The 23825-nt window shown below is 44.0% G+C and overlaps 1 protein-coding gene and 1 long non-coding RNA gene across 4 annotated transcripts in view; one reads left to right on the top strand and one right to left on the bottom strand.

Annotated features, from left to right (window-relative positions):
* The window catches only part of ARHGAP20 (Rho GTPase activating protein 20), a 56601-nt gene extending 35308 nt beyond the window's left edge, over positions 1–21293 (bottom strand). Inside the window, exons 1-2 of one of the 3 annotated variants that reach the window (XM_068181355.1) lie at positions 21094–21293; positions 10985–11070 (exon numbers count right to left, since the gene is read on the bottom strand). In XM_068181355.1, the coding sequence (XP_068037456.1) occupies positions 10985–11070; positions 21094–21192 (185 nt within the window). In that variant the 5' untranslated portion in view covers positions 21193–21293. Of the gene's footprint in view, positions 1–6241; positions 6416–6624; positions 6697–10984; positions 11071–21093 lie in introns of those variants that run through there. The other 2 variants (XM_068181356.1, XM_068181354.1) reach the window with 2 other exon arrangements.
* LOC137469032 (uncharacterized) lies at positions 9600–15847 on the top strand. Its single transcript, XR_010996315.1, has 2 exons — positions 9600–11103; positions 14479–15847. It is a non-coding gene; the product is annotated as an uncharacterized lncRNA (long non-coding RNA).
* Positions 21294–23825: the final 2532 nt, after the last annotated feature.

The following is a 23825-nucleotide window of genomic DNA, read 5'->3' as shown; positions in this document are numbered from 1 at the left end:
ATAAACGGTAATCTTGATGTGACTTGAACTGTATTATAGCCAACTTGACAAAATCATCCCAGATTTTGCCAAAATAATCACAGAAAATGGATCATTGCATTCTGTACGCTAAAGGAGACGAGTGAAAAACTAAATGAAAAAAGAGCTTTTCTTGTACACGGAAAACAACTGCCTATGCTCAGGCCTGAACACAAGACAATGGAGATAGTCCTGTTCATGCTCCTGATTAATTTAGTTTCTATCATGCTGGCAGCTTATTAAAGCATATGGCTTGAAGAATCACTCCTCAGGCAAGAACAGCCGTGAAGAGAAAGGAGGCTACAACTGCACTACACCCATTCGCAGACCTACCTCCAAAATCTGTCAGCAAGGGGCTTTGTCTCTGAAAAACAGTTGAGGAACAAGCAAAGCCCTGTGTAAGTTCTTGATCATTACCTCAAATGTTCTTGATCATTGATCTGTAGATGGGAAGTTCTTGATCAAGTTCTTGATCATTCCCAGCTGTAGATGGAAAAGGGAAGAAACAGGGAGATACAACATGGTACTCCTCAATAACACTATCTACCTGGAGATGTCCTTCTGACAGTTCTGGCTTGGCACAAACAATCTATAGATGGAGAAAGTAGCTAAAAACAGGGATGCCAACAACCATGCCCATTCCCATGACTTGCTCAGTCCAGCCTGCTCCATCTCCACTGCCTGTTCAGCACAACCACGCAAAGCCCTGCTGGCCTCAGGGACGAGCACTGACAGCTCCCATTGCTATGAACAAGGTAACACAGACAAGGCTCACCCACACGGAGCAATCTGCAGCTCAGAGCCCTACTTAGGCAGATATATATAGCTATAGGTATATATAGAGATAGAGATATAAAATCCTCTGCATTTTTAAAGGTGCTAACTGCTCCTTTCTGTCATTGCCTCCGAACCACAACCTGTGCCCTCAGTGAGTCACCCACGTGCTCAGATCTGCCCACTTCAAATCTTTGTGATCCTGATTATGCGCTTCATCTACATTTGTACAGCACTTTATTGTAATAAATAATAATTAGACTTGGAGGGCAAAAGCACAAAAAATATGAGCTTGGAGGGTAGGAGTGTTTCCCAGGAAGGTGGTAGGTAAGATGTGGGCCAGCACAAAGCTAGTAGGCAGTTGTAAACTTACGCAGACTATTTATAGAAGGGACTTTAATAAACAAGCATGAAACTCTCTTAATCACATGGGCTGCCAACCCATTTCTGAAAATCTGCTGTCAATTGATCCCTGCTATGCCAAGGGAGCTTCGTTCTGAGGATGCTGGGCATGTTTGCATGCTGTTATCTTTGGTAAAACTTATGCAGTTGAAGCAGCACTTTGTGAAAACAGTGCAGCATTCCAGAAATAGTAAGTCTATTTTCTGCAGCACTCCTTTAAAGTTCCCTAGGCCATTACCATTGCGGGTATGGTAGCTTTTGTACCATGAAACAAGTGAGATCTGCTTTGTTTTTCAAAGAACATTAGTTGCTAAGTTTCACAATGCCTGATCCTACTTTACAAGTGCTCTTTACTGGTTGTAACTTCTTTTTTTACAAGTAATGTATTTGAAGAAAGTAATGTATTTGAACAATATGGGGCAGTCACCTCACCCCTGCATTTTCCCTTATGGACTGTGCCTCTGGATCTCATAGGGAGTCCTCTGACCTGGAGCATGTATCAGCCTCAGTTCACAACCTCCAGCACAGGGCTGTCCTCATTCTACACAGGCAAGCAGCTGGACCTCAGAAAATTATACCCAAGATCAAGCAGTGAGTCCCAGCAGGGTCACAAAGCCTTCCCACCAAAATGTGCTCTAACCCACTCTCCAGCACCAGCAGGGCAAGCACAACCCTGGACATTGGAAGGAAGACGTATATCAATTGAGATTGGGAGCAAGTTTTACTCAGATAAATACACAAATTTACATTTTAGGGCAGAAATCAAGGTTAAAACTTCTATTTATGAAATTGGATACCACTCCTCTGCTTCTAAAACACAGTGTGGACATTTTAATGCAATATATAGTGAGAAAAATATTCCAACTTAAATTATAATAGGATTCTAAAATTGTCTAGTATCACCTCTGCATAATGTCAAACCCTTATGAAACAATAAAAATTACTATAGAGAATAAGGTGGTTTGCACTAAATGTTTCAGGTGCTGAGGTACATAACAAACTACTTTTCTGTAGACTGGCAGTAAAATATCACATAGCTGTAGGGTAAAATGCATCATTAAAACAAAATCCTCACACTTTTCAGGATGGAAGCTTGGCAGCTTAACTGTAAACAAAGCTGCACTTAAGTAATTTTTACATAGCCAAAAGGACACTATTCTCTGCAGAGCAAGCATGCACTACAGCGTGGAGGCTGGAGACAGGAAACATGCTTGTGGTTTGGTTTGCTTCCAAGGCTTTTTGTTTTATTTTAATAAACAGCTGCAAGGTGTTGACTCTGAAAATTTAACACAAGGGCAAAATTTTCTATTGGTATAAATTAGCACCACACTTTTTGATAATATTTTGCCTATTTCCACCAGAAAACAATTTAGGACAAGTGATGTAAATCCTATTGAAAAGCTCTTGCAGTGTGGGTGTTCTCCAGTCAGTCAACAAGTTCAAGGGGTTTTAGTCTATGGCCCCCTGAGCAGGAGAGACATTTGGGAGAGGACACATTCACATGCAGAAGTCAATAAAAGCTTTTTGGCCTTTGGAAGAATCAATCTTCTGTTCCCCACTGGAGTTCCCACTCTCTTTTACTGACTGACATAGCAGCACCACCTTGAGTTACTCTCTCTTTGCAGTTGCACCAGGGAAATGCCATTACAGGCAGTGTCTACACAAACAGAGATCCAGAGATTTTATTGATCAAACAAAAACAAACAAACAAACAAAACCAACCAAAAAAAAAAAAAACACCAAAACACCAAAAAAGTGACCTTTGGGGGGAAAAGTGATAATAAAGAAAAAAAAAAAAAGAAAAATAGTAGGATGATGAACTGAGAGGAAATAAAAGCCCAAAACCTAACACCCCAGTTCTACAGTCTGCACCATGGATGTCTGGGTTTTTGGAGCTTCTCATGGTCTACAAGAAGCCTGGATGCACAGGCTACCTTTGCTACTACCAACCAAGTTTCTTACTTGTTCTAAAGAGGCATACAGAGGAGCCCTCTGGGATCTCAGTCCCACTAGGAGACCCAGTATTATTTTAGTTGGCTGAAGAGATACAGTTTTTGTCCTACCTTAACTTTTTTGAGAAGCAGTAATTGCAATTAGGAGAACTAATCCCACTTAATCACAACTGGAATATTTAAAAGCCTGGCTCAACTCCATTGACTTTGACTTACCTCATAGATGAAACTGACCTTTTATTCAAAAGGTGTTTTCATATATCTTCTTGTAAAGTGTATTACTAGAGTTCAGCACAGGTCATGTAACAGCCAGGAATTCTGGGTTACCAAAAATAGCTAGGACATTCTGCAGATCTCTACAGAAACAGGTAATTTAAAGCTGATGTGCACATGAGGTAAAAAGACTGGTGTGGACATCTTTAGAAATCCCTTCTGGACCATCATGAATGGCTATCAGTGAGCCTACATGTTTCTGCTGACCCTAACATCCCCAGGTCTATGTCTCAGGCTGCAGATTGGCCAGAGTAAGGCACCTGTGTGACCATGTCCTTCCAACAGGGAAATGGCATTTTCTAGTTGACTGCCTGGGTTTACTGCCTGTCAGTCACCCCACTCAATCATTGCTCTCAAGAGTTTCACTGCCCAATAGCCCTTCCCCTTTAGGCTCTGATTGTCCCATTATTGAAGAAGCTATTCAGATAGGTAGGTTTAGATTAGATCTTAGGAAGAATTCTATACTGTGATTGTGGTTAGGCACTGGCACAGGTTGTCCAGGGAAGCTGCAGATACCCAATCCCTGGCAGTGTTCGAGGCCAGGCTGGATGGGGCCCTTGAGCAACCTGCTCTAGTGGAAGGTGTTCCTGTCCATGGCAGGGAGCTTAGACATAGATGATCTTCAAGGTCTCTTCCAACACAAGCCATCCTGTGAGTCTACGAACTGTGGGACACAGTGGGGTGAACTCCACAAAGCCCCACCACAGACATGAAGGGAGGATCTGCTCAGCCCCTGTATTGGCTGCAGTTTGTAAGAACCACTTCTCTAAGAGTGATGACCAATATGGATGCCAGCATGGGAGACAGAACTGTCACTTCACCTGTCCAGTTGTAACAGGAACAAATCTGGCTTTGCTTTGCCTCCAGGGCTTTGAATTATATTTTGATACTTGTACTACAGCACAGGAATCATCCTATTACAGTGAAGAGGTTATTTAATATGCCTGCTGCTGCCAGCTATGGCAAGTTTAGTGACCCAGATTCCTTATGAACGTGCATGGAGCCACAGGCACCTGTTAGCTCTCCCATAACTCACTGCCCACCTATTTATTCAACAACTTTTTCACAGAGCTACTCAGGCAGATTAGTCAGAGGTTCCTACTCCACTAGTGATCTGAGGTGGGGAAAAAAGCTGTTAGAGGATCGCCCACATCTCTATGCCTTTTGAAGATAATTACCTGTTCAGTGCTGCCAGCAGTTATGCTGTACTGGGATGTGCAAAAGCAAAACTCCAGGTGTTTGGTAAGCTGTCTGGTCAGCAGGACAGTGTCTAAACAACAGAGGCACTTGAGAGGTCAGGAAGCCTCTGAGATGCTGTCTTTCTGTCAAGGTTTTAGAGTCTTGGCCCTGAGGCTTATTATCCTTTATTTGATCTAGCCCCCAGTACTCAAACACTAAAGAGGGGGCACAGAAAATACCTAAATACAGACTGTTACTCCCACAGTATGATTAAAACCCCTCACCAGCAGCTTTGTGCACCACAAGGGTGCACCTGGACCAGGAGAAGCAATGCCATGGAGAGTCCAATGGGTATTTAACACTGGCCCCTCTCTGAGGTGGGACCACCAGAGGCTGCACATCAGCCTGCACATCATTAGAACATTTCTGCTTGTTTACACAAGATAAATGATCACAAAGCAGACTGAGCAAGTTGGTCTGTGATTTCCTCAGGTATGCAGTTGCCCAAACTGCTTGGCCAGACTGTCACTTGGCAGAGATTTTATTGTCTAAAATCAGCGATACACAATAGCTGGACAACAGCTGCGTTCTGCCAGACCTCAAGGCCTAATCCAAAAAGTCCTTTAAATGGGCTGCAGCCAAAAGCACAAGTGGACACTGAGACATCTGGAGAAGCAGAGCCCTGCACTCATTCCGATGAGCACTGCCCCTCACTGTCTTCACACTGCCACAACTCTCTCCAAAAGGGAATTGGCTTAAGGCACTGGTGTTAAACTATTAGTCATTTATTGTAAATTTAATCCCTTATTTAAACTCCTATCCCTCCAAAATCCTGCTTCCAAGCCTTCCTTCTTCTTACCTCTCATCCTTTCCTTTTAATAAAAAAGCAGCATATCTCTGAAAGCTGCAGCTCATTTCGATCTCCAGATGTACAAACATTGCTAAAAGCCAATTTGTAGGTCGTAAATGAAGAACTGAGGGGTTTTATCAAAAACAAACATATGCACACATACACTCACACAAAACAAAACAGAAAAAACACAGCAGAGGGGCAGGATTGCCAGTCTGTGAGTTAAAAGGCCATCTGAGGCCTCAGAAAGTTCACCTTGTTAACAGCTAATAAAATTTTATCCTCAGCTATTATTATGTAAAAGTAACTTTTGTGTTCAAACACATGGTTTAAGGAAGCAATACTCCAGTGTTACAATTAGCTTTAACCAAGCATGAATTGGATATACTAGAAACTGACAACTTGTAGAATATCACCACAAGTCGTTTTAATTATAATTCCATTAAAAGGAAAAGCATTAAATACAAAATAGCTATTTTTAAAAAATTACTATTTTTCTACAAATTCACATATGTTTACCTTACATAGGGAAACATGACATATTGAGGGGAGAAATCCAGGGTAGTTCTCATACAGAGATTACTGCCTATTCTGATTAAGCACAAAATGTTAAAACATCAAAACTTTTCATGAAATAAAAAAATCTCAGAAAAAATCCTGATTTCGAGGCTGAATGAAATCTAAGAATTAGATCCAGAAGCAAAGGCACCTTCATTTGCTTTGGTGACTGAGTCTCTAGAAATAGGATTTTCCCTCCTTTTCCATGACTAGCTGGAGCCAGCTGGGATCGTACCTGTCCATGCCAACTCCCGCTCTGCTTCCGAGCCCAGCTCTCCCCGCTGGCGGCGTGCAGCTGCTCCAGAGGCAAATTCCCACTGGCCACATGTGGAAGGCACACCTGGAAACTGGCAGGCACACACAGCATGGCCTTTGCCCCTCAGAGCCCTGCAAACTCCCTGGTGAGGCACCGCCTGCCCCATGCCACCCCAGGGCTGACCCCAAGCTGTGTCCCTGCCAGCAGCGGCACCATCGGCCAGCCAGGCCACGGCGGCCGTGGCCCAGGGCGCCGCTCCTCTGCCTGGCATGGGCGGCCTCTGCCAGTGAGGTCCCATCCACAGCCCACGCTCCAGCAAACGCTGCCATGGTGCCTGAGGGCTGTGCAAGAGCAGCGCCCACCTCCGCATGGGCAGACAGGAGAGCGGGCAGGAGAGCTTCTGCATCAGGGCCTCATCCTGCGCCAGCAGGTAAAAATGGCCGTGGTGCGTGGCCCGGGGCCCCAACCTCCCTCTCCACTGCCTCACCAGCCAAACTCGCCTCACAGAGATTACACTGCAAGGCAAAATTATTCGCCAGCATGGAAATGACTGAAGAACGAGCAAGATTATTGCAGCTGAAATATCTATATAACAAGCTGGCTACTTGCAATGAACTTTCATCCCCTTGGTCCCTGCCATCAGTTTTGCCTGAAGCACCAACTAGTCACCTTCCCTGTGAAAAAGAGACAGTTAAGGCCTTCTGGCAATTTACATTTATTAAAAGTCTCTATTTTTGTCTTCTTCTAGTCCCATAGCTTGGATCATCCACATTTCTTCCGACTAAAACCCTGGAAACACAATGTCCAAGACTCTGGGAACAGTCTGTATTTGACTCGCGCCAAGTGGAATGTATTACTAGATTACACATATGATCTTCGTTATCTGGGATATTTAGCCTTTGGCACAAGACCCCTAGAAGATGACATGCCAGAATCACTTACTGTGCACTGGAAGAAGGAAGAACAGCCTCTCTGCGAATGGCATAACATTACTTCTATGTAAACAAGGGGAGGAAACACCTTGGAAACTTGTCGAATCTTCAGTTTTTGCCTTCCACTTCTCCAACCATAAAAGCCACATAACAAAACTGAGTAGAGGTAACATTTTAGGAACTTCTTTTTCAGGTTCTTTAGGGATTTATTAATAAAACTTTCTAAAAAATATCCTTTGGGATTTTTTTTTCAAACAGCCTGTGGTTCCAGCTTACACCAAAATAATATCATAAACACTCTTCATACTGTAAAAAAGATTTGTTACATTTTCAGTATTTTAACACCTTTAATGTGTAGAGACACAGATCTAGAAATAGTCTTCCAAACTCAGAAATTGTGAAATTATATTACTTGGTTTCAGCATGTAAAAATATCACTTTCAAAGATCTGTTGAGGTATGCAATAGAAAAGGGGAAGCTGCTGGCAGCTGCAGCACAAAGTTTGGCTGTCCTTGTGAAATATTAGAGATGCAAGCAGAAGACCACCAATGCAGAGCAAAAACTTGTGTTTTGTCACGTGTGAAAACTGTTTTGAGAGACAGCAGAAAAAAAGCTGAAAATTTTACTTGAAACAAGTCTTTATTATTCTGTATCAATTATTTGAGATGACAATTCCCCATGCTTTAAATCCAGGCCTCAGACATTTCTGTTTCAAGCATGTAATTCTTATTGCACTGAACTGTATCATTAAGTTGTGCAAGTTTCACTGAAAGACACCAAGAAAAAGTAAGAGGAAGATTACAACTGTGGAACAAGTCCGCAGACAAATATAACTAACCCAAATCCTTTGCTGATTTAATACACATTAATGGAGTTAACAATCAAATTTATTTTTTCTGCACCTGAATATGAGCCAAGAAAAATACCAAAAGCTTACTTTTCCAATGTATTTCTACAATAACCTTGCTCAAAGTGCTTCCGAAGAGTACATCTGATGATGTGAAGAGTCTTTACATGGCTATTCATCACAATTTAGTGAAGAAAAAGAAGCTGTACAGGGAAAAAAAGGAAGAGAAACAAGAACAGCATGGCAAGGGGGGTCTGCATATCTTCGTCTCTTGGATGTAAGGACCCAAATTCCACTATAATATCTGTACTATTTACTATGTTTCTCTTCTGCCAGCAGGTACAAGTCAAATGAGGCATGGATTACAGCAAGCTTTCCCTTCTGTGCACCCCCATGCCATACAGCCATCCCAAAATTCTTCTACAGGCCAAATATCATGTGACTTCTTCTGTATGATTGACAAGGCAGGGCAAGATTTGCAATGAAAGCTGAATGTTCATTAAACCCAATGATGCAGCTGGAGAAAAAGATGACAAGCTTTTAAGCACACAAGACTTTCAGACTTGCTTCTCTTTTAGGACTGGATAAGAGGACAATGTCACAAACAAGTACTGGTTTTTCCAGCCAGATCCTCTTGTCTTGCTCACATCCTTGTGTCATCACAGCTACGATAACACTACCATCAAAAACCTTACTCCTCTGAATGCTAAATGTCACAATGGTTTCTTTGAATAAATAGCATTAATAAACTTTAAAATGCCCCAGAGTAAGTCTGTCCAAAGTGCCACTACATTTTATGAAAGTGCTCTGTATATAAACCAGGGACACCTGACATATAAAGTGGTATAAAAATACAAACTGACTCGGCTTCTAAGTATTTCCTGCCCTTTTAAACTTTGCACTTGTTCATTAATTTCAACAAATATTGAGGTGAGCCAGCTGCTGAGGTGAGAGTATTCAAATAAATCCCTCACAGATGTTTGTTAACTTCAGATAGGAGCTTTATTATCTACAAATCATTAATCAACCATTAACAAGTAAGTGTTATGGAGTTGCAGTATTAAGGTTCACTGCCAGAGAAGAATTATAGACTTCGCAGACTGGCTGTGTCTATAAGAACCAAGAGTGGAGACCGGTCTGAGGTAAAACATTTGGAGGAGATTAGAAAACGTGAGAAGTCATTTTGTTGCTCTTCAGCTCTCCTTCAGAGAAAGCACTTCACCAGTGTTAAGCGTTTACACAACAAACCGAGTGGAAAGATCAAACTTATCCATCAGTTTGGAGATGAAGAGGAATGTGCTTTGCACAGCCAAACAAGGAAGTCAGGCACAGGTGAGAATTGCTGCTCTTGCGAACAATAATAAACACCATCCAAAGTGTCCCACTCTAAACTGAAAGACTCTGAAGCTACAAAATCGCCTGCTCTGACTTCAGAGTCCTCAGACTTCACCCAATACCTCTCACAAAGGCCACAGACTTCAGCTGAAAACAGAAAGCAGCTAAACTGTTGCATGCCACAGGCAGAGGACAGACATGACTGAGGCATTGTGGAGGATAAGCATTGCACACTGCAGAACAAGGAAATGCATTCCCCTCTTTGGTCTCTCCACCACACAGTTTCTGCCAACTGGCCTTACAAAAGAATCCTTCACACACTAGATTTGGAAATAATTCTGACTGGGGCTACACAAGCAAGACACTTAAGAAAGCATAAAAATCTTAGGTGAAAATCTAGTGTGTATTACACTCAGTGTCTCTCCAACTATTTCTGATTTCTGATACTTATGCAGGCAGTAAAGTAAATTTAAAAAACATAATTGAAGAAAAATATTGTCTGAATAACAGCAGGTAAATGAAATTTGACTTTCCTGTTTTGCAACTCTGATTTTTTCACAGAATACTTTCACAGGTTTCTGAAATACTGTGGAAATCTGCATGATGTTAAACTAAGTATTAATTAGATCAAAGACAAAAAACTTTCCAAAGCTCTCGTACTGATTACTTAACGCACCACAGAGTAGGAAAAAATATTCCTTACAAAGCCATACTTTTATTTCCCTCAGTAACATTTCTTCATAAAGAGCAATACACAGCTGGAAGCATTAACAGCCGACCAGATGGCTCACTTCTCGATAAACACGTTTTGTAAGTTTAAAGTCTAATGAACTGTAGTGCAGGGAGAAAAAAGTTACGTATGCAGAGTGGTTCAAGTGGCAGGTCAGGGCTGGGGCTGGACAGGGGACTAGCTCCACAGAAACTTCCATTTCTATGGCAGCTTTACGTTGGAGGAGGGAGAGAGAGAATGAGGGAGGGGGGATGGCCAATTCTGGCAGAAGACAAGGACAAAAAAGGCTGAATGCTTAACACCCACAAACTCAGCCCCACAAGTGCTAATACTGGACAGGGGAAGGCTGTGATCACCAGATCCTGGCCCACAGCATTGTCCTGAATCAGCAGGTGCTTCCAGAGCCCTGGACAGCCTGTGCCATGCAGCAGGCAAGGACAGAAGAAGCTTAAATTAAATTGTGCATTTCTACAGTGAACAATCCTGAGTTACGCCCAACACTGTGGAAGTGTTCAAGGCAGCAAGCATTCATCTTCTTCTGCCCATGCCATCTCCACAGGAGGCAATCACAGCCAGTCACAAACTGTTCACAGCTGAGCAGCCCAAATGTCGCATGCCCGCTTACAAATTGCAGAGCAGCCCTGCCCACCCAGCCAGGTATAAACAGCTCAGTGCGGCAGCACTGGGGAAACCCCCTCTAGGAGACCACCAGGTGCCTGGGCTGGTTCTGTCACATCTTTCAGCAGCCTTTATAGCTGTGCAGTTACCGAGGAGCCTGAATTATATTGAACAATGGTGCAGACAATAGTTCAAAAACATTTCAAGTTTTGGGCTGAGAAACTGCAAAACAGTACAGCCAGCAAAAGTCACTGACTCACCTTGAGGCCGATCTAGATCTGCTGAGTGCTTTGACAAAGATCAAAGATGGTGCAGACTGGCGTCTTTGGGCCAAACTCTTCATCTTCTGATTGGAAAAAGAAACAAAATGAAATCACAGGTGAGATTCGGAACAGTAACTGCACGCATACAGACTGGCCACAGCCAGACTCCAATTACAGGCCATGGGAAAAAGGTTAAGTCATTGCCCTCAGCAACCCTGGAGGGGGAATATATCACAGGGAAATTCCCTCTGGAGGGGGGAAATATGGTAAGAAAAGCAGGAGCATTACCAGAAAGCCAGTGAAAAGAAAAGCTGAAAATTAATATCTATACACAGATACTTGAGGTACCCTGTACACATGAAATAAACACCTAGAGCTGGTCCTCACCCACTTTTTTTGTCCCTTAGTAATTTATTGTACTTTAAATTTATCAAATATCCAGGTGGTGGTGTAAATTTCAAATGCTTCATATATTTCTGTGTCAGATCTGACATCTACCATAAATTAAGGTTTGGATTCTACCCGCCTGACCTTACCCATTATATTAGGCTACCCTTTTTTAACAAATCTTTAGAGAGCATTTTCTTACTTTACTACTCAATCTGGTGCATATCTTGCACCTCAGTAGTCAACAATGACATTTTTTCATTGCTGATTATGTATGAGAAAAATAAAATAGAACTAGCAAGAGAATAAGGAAAAGGAGACACTCAAAGACAGAGAACACTGCTGGGAAAATAAAAAAAGAAAGCAGAAGGAAGAGATGAAAATGTCAGTAGCTAACAAGAGAGCATGGATTTCCAGTCAGTGAAGTTGAACACTACAATAAAAATACTGAGCAAATAAATACCACTGTTTTCCCCAGAGGTAGAAATTTTCAAAAGCACCCACAGGAGACAAAAATACACATTTTCCTGAATGCAAATGTATTCACCACAATGCATTCAGTCTCCCTCCTGCAGCCAGAAGCAGGACTGAGTAGTCCTGGCCCTAACCCTGGAGGGCTGACTTGAACTGGTTGTGCAGCCTGCTGCCAAGGTGCATGACCTCTCCTGTCACTGACCCTCCACCAGAAGGGTGACTGTTACCTTATTTAGCTCAAATACTTTTCAGAATAAACTGGTGAACAAAAGAACAAGGGTCAAACTCCTCCTGAGACCCTGACAGGAAAATATCCAGTGATGGGGTGGTACCTTACACCGCCCTGGCCACCACTGAGAGCCCACAAACAGGTGAACCTCTGACAGTCATGAAATCCCTGTTCTCAGCTAATCACAAAGCATGACTCTCTTCCTTCATACCAAAAATAACCACTGGCTACCAGGACAAATATGTCAGGACAGTCGGAACAACTGACTCTCCTGCCAATGTGTGTGCTGGATGTGGCACACATTCTGTTTGGGCAGGTGCACAGTGTGCTCCCCTCGGAGAATGTGAACTCTGCGTATTTTACTCGCTTGTGACAAGTGCATTTATTTTACTCACTGCAGTCCATCTGTTATTGTGTCATTTTTTTGGTTCTCTCTTTATTGATGTAGAGCATGCTTGTTTGTTTTGTCACTCAGCTACAGCTATTGTGCAGCAATTGTTATAAATTCAACTGTGTAATTTCAATTTGCCTTTAAAAATTATCCCCTCCTCTCTATTTTATCAAAAAATAACCTTCTCAAGACTGATAAATTAAGTCTGGGAACATTTAGCTGTCTCCAATTGGACTATAACAGAACAATAAAAGACTACTAATAAAAGAGATGCCCATTTTTAATAGGTTTTTTTAAAATAAATAAATAAGATAAATTGTTCTAGTGATTTAAATCTGTTTGTCTTATTGCTAGCAAATCTGAAAAGCTGTTAGAGGTTTTAAAAGTAGCATACCTGTAAATACAAAGACAAAAAGAGATCTGTGTAACAATGCAGTGTGACATACTACAGAAGACCAGCCACATATGTCACACAACAGGCAGATTTCAGGAGTTTATATAAAGCATCAACTCCCACTGGGAAATTTACTGCAATTTACACATTACTGGGCAGGTTGTTTTTGGGGGGGGGTAAAAACTGGAGCATCTCAGCTCCTGCAAATGCAGTGGAAGTTTGGTTACGTTTTCAAAGAGATCTTCAGGTCTGTAAAGAAAGCCACTGGGGAAAAAAACCTGCAGTATTTTAAAATCTATGGCAATTACAGAATTTTTTTTCATGCTTGGGTTAGCAGTGTTGAATAGCACCTGTGCCAGCGAGATTCTAGTCTTGACTCAAATGTCTGAAGACCAAAGTAAAGTCTAGACAACAGCGAGTTTAGTAAGAGCTCAACCAGCTGGCAGAGATAATCCCAGTGGGAGAGGATCCCAGCAGGTCTGTGACCCAGCCTCTCTGAACCTGCTGGCAGCAAGACCCATTCAAGCAGGCCACTCTGGGCCACCTCCAGTGCAGGTCTGTGTTACCTCCAAGGATGGGATTCCACAGCCTCTCTGGGCAAACTCTTAGCACAGCTACTAAGCAGATTTTAACAGAAAAAAATACAGCCTCGAAACATAAAAAGATCACTGATGAGAAAAGGAAAATTTTCACAGCACTCAAGTGAGTCAGGTCAGCTGTATGCAAATAAACACATTACACAGAGACACAGATTACAGGCAGAAAGGGGTGTTTTATTTTTATTTTTCTATGTACAGAGTTTGGGAAGAGAAAATAAGTGACCATCATGACAACTTGAATTGATTAACTTTGAGAAGGGAGAGGATAAATTCACTTTTCATTGAGTTGGATCCAGTTGCCTGCTATCCTCATTTTTATTGTTTTTATTATGTGCAAGGATGGCAATGTGGAGAAGAGGAGACATATCCTCAACAGCTGTTGTGAGAGCAGATGTTTGTGAGGAAAAGGAGATGAACTGACCAATTATCTAAGCATGGGACACAGAGAAGCATTTCTCAACATGTGTCCCACATCATCACCTCCCATTTTTTCATGTAAATATTAGAAAGGTCAATACAGACAGAAATTCTCATACTTGCTGGCTGACTCAGACCCATGTGAAATGTATCATAAAATCAGTATCTTTAATGAATGTTTACAGTGTGCCAGATGCAAAGATGATAATCTTGTATCAGTCAGGACAAACTAGACCTATTTCTGTCTTCCTCACATCCAAAAGCTTGAGTTGCTGTCCCTTCCCGTCCGATTCAGGTTTAACTTCATACTTTCTGCATTTCTGGTTGTGGTTGTCTTGACTTTTTAACAGAAACAAAAATGTTTTGCATTTTCAGTTGTTGGACTGGTGGTAGTATTTGGCCAGTTTCTCATCTGGTATAAAGAAGTCATAGGCCTGTAGACTGGAAAAAAATGAATTTACACCAGATATCGATCAGACCTACAATCTGACACACTGTTTTGTAAACTGTGATGGTAGGCGGTTTATGAGCAGACCAGCCCACCATGCTGAGGACAGAAAGCTTGCACAACATCACTGAAAATATGCTGTCACTCCTCAGGAACCAGAACCCCTATGGATTACAGTAAAACTTGCACAAGTATCTCCCAAGTCATCAGCCGGAGGAAAAATCTATTCCTGGATGCCAGCATTCAACTAATTTTGCCTCACAGTTGAAGTGGATGATGGTACTATATGAAATTTATATAAATTAATATATTGCCAAGTTACAATATTGATTTTCACTGTGGAAAATGTAACACGTGGTAAGGTCAAAAAAACCTGGAAGTGTTCCTGTACTTTACGTGTATCACTTTACTATATCACGCTTCTAAAGAGAATGGCAGAGTGTGAATTAAATAAAAAAATGTATGAAAAAAAAATTAATGGTACTTACAATTTATTTTGTGATGACAAGTAACTTAGGTAATACATATAGTGTGTTTATAATATTTTCAAGTGTCTAGAGAAGTTAAAATCTACGCACCAAGTGGCTACCCTGCTGCAGCTACTGGTCAGAGCAGGCAGGCTAAGACAGGGACTGTGTGCAGTGATTCCCTGGGAGCACACTGCCCACACTGCCAGGCTGTGCTACCTGAGCCATGCCATGGTCAGACACATGCAGGAAGATTCCACTCCCCAGCCTCTGACTCACACACCTGAGCTGTCTGCCCTGTGCTCCTTTTATAGCTGACAGAGAGAAAAGGACAATTTAGGGCACGGCTCATCTTGTCTGAATAAGTTTTTCTCCACTGACTGTAAAAGAAAAGTAAGGTGACCAAGAAAATAGAGTTAATCATCATCAATCCTCTCCTTGCTATTTGAGCAAAGGACAGGGAACAGAAAAATGTGTATGCTCAGTAACACAGGGAAAAACTGTCTTCTTGCAGTAGTTTGAGCTCAGGATGAGAAAGTGTTACTTGAGGTCTGTTTAAGAACAGACACACAAAACAGTTGAAAATTTTACTTAGTTCCTGAGTGACAGGTAAACACAGCAGAAATGCCTCCTCAGCAATGTGCAGATAACCTTGTTAAAGCCTCCCCAGACACCGAAGGATTTCAGGCTCCTGATTTACAGGCTCACTCCAGAAATGGGTCAAGGCTGGGACATCTGCCTGGGTCATTTAACTGGATGACAGGGACAACCCTCAGATGTGCCAATGCCTCCAGCTGAGGATTGCTTTCAAGTGGCTAAGCTCTCCCTTTCACTGCTTTATTTTTCTAATGAAAGGAAGTCTGATTGTAACTAATCCTACTCTCTAAATGTATTTAAGTTAATAACTGCAAGGGATTTCACCCATGCAAACTCTGCTCTTGTTGTCTGAGCAACAAAATATATCTGTGGCACACACTCCTGGTTTAGCTACATATGAACCAAAGCACAGACAACAAATCCTTACCAGAAACTATGAGGCAAAGTTCAGCTAAATGCCTGAAAATCAGAAAAATCACAACAACCCTCAGCATATAGCATTTAATTTTGCAGGAAACTGGGCATCACTCTTGCCCCTGTGTCACTGGCCACTTATGAGAGGCAATAGATTATATTTTCCTACATACTATAATGCAGTATTTATAGACTTACAGACTAAAGTTGTCAAAAATTACCAAAAATAACAAGAATTCTTACACTTTGTTAAAGCAAGAAATGGACCTATGCTGACCTATAACATTATTGAGCCCTCATAAACAGGGTGAGAAGATGATTGCATGTGAACTGCTGGCTCAAGCAGAAGAGATGTAGATCCCACAGAGAGACCATTTACCATAAAGGCAGAGCAGGTGACAAAACTATGTGCTTTTGTTTATGCTGGCAGAATACTTTTACTTACAAGGACCTTCCTAGAAAGAAAGCCATTTTTGGATGGATAATTGCAGAGAAAACAATTGCAGGGGCACAAGAGAAAAGAGCTATCAACACAGTGGAACCAAAAGCACATCATCATGGAACAGCAGTTGCTGGAGAGCACAGCAAAGACTGAAAGCCATCTCAGAGCAGAAAGAAAAACGGATAAAAGAAGATAAGAGCAAAACATGTTTCACCGTACGTCCCGAAGGATACAAATCTTTGGAAGCACTGCTAGGGATGTCTTCAAAAGATTCCACTCATCTACATCACAAGATGAAGATGAGAAAGATTAGTAAACACATCATAGAGGAGAGAAACATTGAGTATGTTGCTTGTGGGTCCTACAGTGAGTCAGGGCACTGCTCAGACCAGTGACTCTCTTTGGTGGTCTTGTTAAAGCCCAAAGTTTCCTTTCAAGCTTGCCTCAAAGCATGGAGGTTAACACATGGATAAAATTCTGCCCCAGTTTCTGCACATAAAGACTTTCTCAAGAGCAGTTTACAGATGACAGAGAGAGGAGATTCCCCCCATTCCATATCCATACTTCAAGCAACATTAAGAAAAGAGGCAATAATTTGTTATTTGTGATTCTTGAGTATTGCATCCACATGACCTATTGTGCCCCTCTCTTTCCTACTGCCACCAGGAGGGGCAAACAAAAATCCCACGAACAGGAGAATCAAGAACTAGAACACATTGTTTTCTGCATAATTTTCAGTTTTTCTCATGGACAGAGAAATGAAGGATTGCTAACACTAGTTCGTAATTAAATCAGCACCAGGAGGCACATCACAACAGGAAGTTACCACAAGACAGCACAGCCCACCAAGGTGATTTTAACCTAATGACTCACTTTGTGAGTGATTTCATTAAAGCAGGGGCTTTTTCAGTCCTCATCAGAGACAAAATAGCTACAGGATAAGTCTGCAGGATGATAGGAATTGTTTCTCACTCCACTAAATAGTGCCAGAAATATTCTTATGGGTCTGAAAGTTCCAGCACTACCAGGTGTGATTCTAGAAACAACCCACCAGATCCTCAGCCAGGACCATAGTAAACAGGACAGTCTTGCAGGAAGAAGAAATCTCTGATTAAGAAGATTTATCTTAAAAAACATACATATATTGGCATGAGATCAAGGTATCATAAAATATAATGGTAAATACACAATTGATTCATCTTTTCAGAGTAAAACAAGGGATGAAGATTATGTTTGATTACTCTTCCAATGCCATTAATTTGCTTGAATTTATCCATTTAATACACTGTTGAGGAACACTGTAACTCCCTTTTCCCTGGCAGTAAACTGTTGCTGCACTTGTGATCAGAATCACAAAGAAACACATATTTATGGTGACAGAATTGCCAGATTTCAAGTCTCAAACCATAAATGCTACTTTAATTAGTATTCAAAATAGTTAATTTTTTGCACACTTTGTAGGTGTAAATATTAAAAACTGCTGAACCTCCAAAACATTTTAAGCAGTTACTTGAAATCTTCAAGGAAGCAGCAAAAATCCTAGGACTGATTCTTTGTGCTACCAGATATTGTTTTGCATAAAAACTTCAGGGTTTGTTGAAATCTAGCCCCTCTGAGAAGAGAGAAGTGAAACACCAGGAACTTATAAATATGGCTAAATGACCCAGCTGCTACTGCTGACACAGTTGCACTGGCATAAAAGACATCTCTGCTGCATAGTTTGTTTTGACAAATGTGTAGAAATAAGCTCTATCAGTATAATCACTTTTACTCATGCTACTGCAATCTACTTGAGAGTTGCATCAATTTACTGGTATTGGTTTCTAAGCTAAACAGTCAATACAAAACTTCTCCGTAGGTCAATCACACATAGTGACTCCAGTACGTCCAGTAAAGGAGGGAAACTAGCCCAGAATCTTCCAAAAGCATGAACTAAAACATTGCACTTCAATGTCACCTTTTAGCAGAGCATTGTAAGCACTTAACAGAGAGAACCTCCCACAGACTGTGAGGTAGGTTAGCAGCACAAATTATTTTGCATGCCAAGAATAGGCACAGAAACGTTTCCAGGATATTAGTTTAAATGGTCACATAAAATACATGAAAAAGCCCTAGACATTTTCTGTCCCTATTCTGGTTCTGCGGTGTGATCAAGCACGTGACCCTTCAGCTTCGTTTTGACAGCCAACTGGAAGATGAAGTAGGAGTTCAGAAAACCACAGAACAATGCAGCAAATCTCAGCTAATTTGAGAAAACATAGTCATGATAATAAAAAGGGAGAAAGGTTCAGTGGTCGCCTAGCATCACATATTTAGGGGTAGCTTTTGCCAGAAAGCAAAACAGTTGATGTTAAATACATATTTGCAATTAAATTGTTTAATGTGACATGCTGTGTCACCAGTATCAAAACTGATTTCTTGCCAACACATTCTTCCATTTCACTGTATGCAACCAATACAAACAAGGTAAGCTCCCTGTTACCAAAAGCTACTTTCTGTATTGTGAAAAAATGATGCTTTGGCGCTGAGTGGAAGACAACACAGAGGTATAGAGTATATAGAGTCCGAAGGACAGAAACAGTAAAAGAAATATTTGAACTGTCACTGAGATCCAGCTTCAGGCAAAATTTGGAATACTCCTTTCCTGTACATGGATAAAGGTGGGAATCTTCTTCCCCAGAGAGACATAAAGAGGTGACATGCTAGCAGTCTCAAGGAAGCACCACAACTGTGGACAAGCAGCTGAGCTGCTGGCTGGACGTTGGTGGCTGCCTGTGTTGGCTATGCATGGTGTACAAAGCTGCCATATGCTGCAGGGCCCAGCCAGGGTCTCAAGCTGCTTCTCCACAGGAGGATCTCCATCTGTACCCCCGCTGCATGTGCCTCCACGCTGAGGAATTCCAAAAGGGCTGCCAAGATCCGTAAAAAGTAATATCCCTGCTCTCTTGTCAGCGTTGGCAAAAACAAGGTCTGCATTCCTTTGACTGTGGGCTCTTTGGAGCAGGAATAGGAAACACAAGTGCTACCATTAGTATTTGTCCTCAGAATGCTGAATAATGAAGTGGAACTTGCACAATAAAAATGTTCATCCTTGCAGTATTTGAACATAACTTCTCATTTCAGGTGGGTGCCTAGCATCAGGGCTCTGCCAGGTTGGAAGATACATGGTATTCAGTCTTCAGCAAAAATGAAATAAATGCTTGATAAAAATCAAAGCTGCACACGTAGCCATCTGAAATTAGATCACAGCACTTGGAAAGGGAGAGTATCTACTCCATCATTTTGCCCAGCTGGGCAGAAGGTACTCCATCACTTGTGTAGGTGTATCACATGCCCAGTTCAGAAACCAATCAGGTATTAAATGCAGCAAAGTGTAGTAGAAATCTCAGCAAAACTCTCCCCAGGCAACCATTCCACCATTGACAGCAGCTGCCATTAGAAGAGGTCCCCAGGGCTGCAGTCAGGCTGGAGCACTATGTGGCTTGATGAGACACAGCACACATGGACACAACCCATGGAAACACACAGCATCACCTCCCAGCCCAAAGAGACACATCAGCACTGCTGTGCCACAGCCAGGAAAAATCCCAGAGACTGTTTAGCCACAGGATTGGACACAAGCTCAGACTTTACTACCATCCTAAATTGTCACCAGGTGGACAGATTTACTAAGGGACACTGAAAACTGGCCAGTCATTCTAATCCTGCCAGTCTATTTGGCAGCCGTGTGAAGTGCACCTCTAAAGACAAGGCAGTGAATAGATTTAAATGTCATTGTGAAGCAAAGTCTGCAAGGCAGCAAGGTACCAGCTCTACTTTGGATAGAAAAACACTTCAGCACTTGCTAAACCCGAGAGAAAAAAAGAATTCCTGTTTTATACAGCAGGAAGGATCTGGTTATCACAGCTTGCTTGTTACAGCTAAGTAAAAGGCAGAAACAAGTGCTTCGCTGTATGCAGAAGAGAGCATTTTGCACTTGATTGTGTCAGATGCTGAAAAGCAATTTGAGACATCAAACAGATTTTACAACCAGTTTGGAAGATGGGATGAGGTTCTTCTGCTATCAATTGTATACACTTTGCACAAGATTCTTCTTCAGGGAGCTTCTTGTATTTCTCTTGTACAAAGCACGTGCGAGAGCAGCCAACAAACACCCTCATCTCTAACGAACCGTTCCCTCGCTCTTTCCAGGCACTCATGCAGCAGATCCCTGTTCGATCCCCTGGATAACCGCTCTGCAAACCTTTCCCCAGCTCTCTCTGATACCCACCGAGGAAAACATCTAGAAATCCATCCAGCAAAACGCGCTTTAGGTTTCCCCACGAAATGCACACATGTAGCAAACCCCCTTGTCGGTCCAGCACATCCACGCTGCAGCACCCTCCGCACCAGATCACCGGGAAATCCATGCAGCAAAGCTCTGTGACTGCACCGAACAGCACCCAGCAAAGCCTTCCCGAGCTGCCCGGGACAGCTGTGCAGCGGCGCTCCGTACCTACCCCGGACATCCAGGCAGCAGCCTCCTTGTGCTCCCGGGACATGCGTGCAGCCGCCGCCCTGAGGTCCCCGGGTTATCCACCCGTCAGAAGCCCCTCGGCCACACCGGGCACCGCCGCACTCCCAGCTCCCCGGGGAGCCCGTGCACGAACCCTTCCCGCCGACAGCCCCGGCTCCGCCAGCGGCTCCCCCGACCCCGGTTCCGACGGCGGCATGCAGGACCCAGGCAGATGGCGTGGAGGAGCGCGCGGTGGGACCGCGCTGACCGGCGGTGCCCGCCGCGGGAAGCTCCGGGACGCGGACGAGGACCGGGGGGCGCTTTCCCGTGTGGTCTCCGGGGGCGGCCTCACCTTCTTGCTGTCGGCGGCGGCGAAGCCCCTGCTCTCGCCGCTCACCGAGGACGAGCGGCCCGGGCCGAGGTGCTCCTGTTGCGGGGACATCACGTCCATACAGCCCCGCGCTCCCGCCGCGCTCCCGCCGCGGGGACACCCGCGCCGCCGCCCGCACCATGGACAGGGCGCGCCGCGCCGCGCCCCGCCCCCCGCGCGCGGGACACGCCCCCGCGGGACACGCCCTCGGAAGCCACGCCCCCTCCGCCGCGCCGGGCCCGCGCCGTGCAGGGGGGTCCCGCCGCGGGAGGGCGGCGGCGCGCATGCGCGTGCGCGGCCTCCGCGGGGCGCGGGGGGACGGGGACGGCGGGGGGCGGCGGTGCGCGCGCTCGCGTCCCGCGCCTGCGCGCGCTGCGGGGTCGGGGCCGCGCGGGACCGCGGGGAGCCGGGAGCTGCGGGGAGCCGGGATGTGGGACGGGGCTGCCGGGGGTCACAGCGCTGGGGTGCGTGTTGCGGGGCCCCAGAAGTGGCGGGGGTGTTGTGGGCACAGAGCGCTACGGCGGGCGGTGCAGGGTCAGAGCACCGGGGAGCTGCTGTGGCGTCCCGGGAGTGGGGCGGGTGCTGCACTGTGCCAGAGCTGCGGTCCCACATTTGTCCGTGCAGCAGCCAGTTCAGCACCACGCATGGTTCTTCCCGGAGCCTTCCCGCAGGAGGGTGCCCGTCTGGGGAGCAGGCAGTGGGTTGGGCGCAGGTGTGGGGGCCCCCGGTGCAGAGGACAAGCGACCATGGCACCACAGGCTCCCACTGCGCTGGGGGAGGCCAAGGGGATGCCATCGTGCTCCAGAAAGCCATGAGCAATAAGGAGGAGGAGCCACTAGTTCCACTAATGGATGGTGCTGGCTCAAGAACAAATGGTTGTAAGTAGGCTATAAATAAATCTCAGCTGGAGAAGGGAAGAAAGTGTACTGATCATACTGATCCTAAGAGGAGGAGGTTCTGGAGGATCCCTGCCAGCCAGGAGCAGAAGGTGTAGCGCTCCAAATGGTGTTTGGTTTGATACAGCTGTCATGTTGGTACATTATTGTATACCTTCAATAAACCTGGTGTCTTCAACAGTGAGCGGCTTCTCCTCATCACCCAGGAGGGCCTTTCTAACCCTTCCCACGTGTTGTTAGGGATATCTTTATCTCCAGCCTTTCTAGCTGTTACAGACTCTACATGCGTTTTTTTGCACGTTGATCACAAAAAAAGAGAGGCCCTACCATCTCGTGCAGCTTTTGAAAACCACCACTTCCCTTCTGCAAGAAGAGTTTTTGCATCCCCGTGGTGAATTGGACTGGGAAGAGATTCAGCTTTAACAAGATTACTTTACATCTGGATAACCCAAGCTGGTTCTCCTCCTGGAAGCACAAATGGATGTGCAGCTTCTGCAGCTTGGTGGCGGTGGCTCTTGCCATGTATGACTAAAATAGTAGTAAATGATGAGTTCCATGTTATGCAGCTAGCTTGGATGCATTATTTAGGCTCAGCATGTCCATGTAATAGTGCTTCAGTGATCTCTTTGTTGAGATTGATGTGGGCATCTGCCCTCTCCTTGTACTCTCATTTTTGCAAGTTGGTGGAATCACGTAAGTAAGGAAAGATAAAATATTTAAGTCTGGAATGCAGTATGAGTTCTTCTGCCTCCTCAGAAGCACTGGGGTTTTGTGGCTCTGACCTGACCTTTACTCCTTACTGTATGACTGACCAATAAAAAGAAAATAATAGATATCTGTTACCACCAGGAAAAATCTCTTGGATGGCACTGTGTCTGATTTCAGAAAGCCCAGCAGGCTGCCCCTGATATCTTTGGGAAAGCAGTGGATGGGTAGGGCAGAGGTTTGTATGCAGTGTGTGCTAATGTGTCATGAGTTGCACCATTTCCTCTTCATTACGTGTGTAATGTCTTTCAGCTGAAGTGTAAAAACCTTGAAATTATGCATTCTTGGTATCTGTACTAATTTACAGACAGATGGCCATTCATCACTGAGGCAAAGTAGTATATAAAAAAGCCTTCTGAATTTGTAAAGCATGAGTCTCTAAAACCATGATGTCAGCTAATTTCTGCACCTCTGGGCCTTGGTGCAGGCCAGCATCAGGCCAGCTGTGAGCACCCATCTCCACGCAGTGCAGACCTTGTGCTGGTGCTCTCACAGCTTCTCCCGCCCTTCTGCTCCTTTGGTCATGGCCCTGTTTCTCCTCCTTCATCCTCTTCCACCATGCCAGTCCTGCGAGGGGTTGGCAGCAAGGGGGACACAAGCAGGGTCATAGGCTTCCCCTGGCACAGCACCCAGCTCTATAACGTGGGGACAAGCACCCAACCCAGAGGGATGCCATCCTTTGAGTTTCTGTGGGAGGGCTAAGAAAAGATTTATCAGGGTAGAAAGGAAACAGTACAAAATGCCTATTCAAAGCACGGAATATATTTAGCAATTTGGCAACCTCCTTTCCAAAAACATTTGCAAGTGATATTCTTGGTGACATTTTGGAAACAGGGCTGTAGATATCTGTTTATTTGAAAAGGAAATGTTGCATAAGCTTTCCTAAATGCTTGCACGTGCATAGAGGTGCTCTTTTATCTACTACCATGAGCACATTTCCTACACTCTTCACTGAATACTGACTCTTTCACCTACTCACAGAGGCAAGTAGATCAAAATCTTGCTGTTTTGTGACCAAGATGGAGAAGCTTTCTTCTCTTCAAAGCACAAATA

The sequence above is a fragment of the Anomalospiza imberbis genome, chromosome 2, assembly GCF_031753505.1.
Source record: "Anomalospiza imberbis isolate Cuckoo-Finch-1a 21T00152 chromosome 2, ASM3175350v1, whole genome shotgun sequence".
NCBI classification, from domain to species: Eukaryota; Metazoa; Chordata; class Aves; order Passeriformes; family Viduidae; genus Anomalospiza; species Anomalospiza imberbis.
Note: the sequence above shows the minus strand (reverse complement) of the source record. Positions and strands in the feature narration are given on the sequence as shown.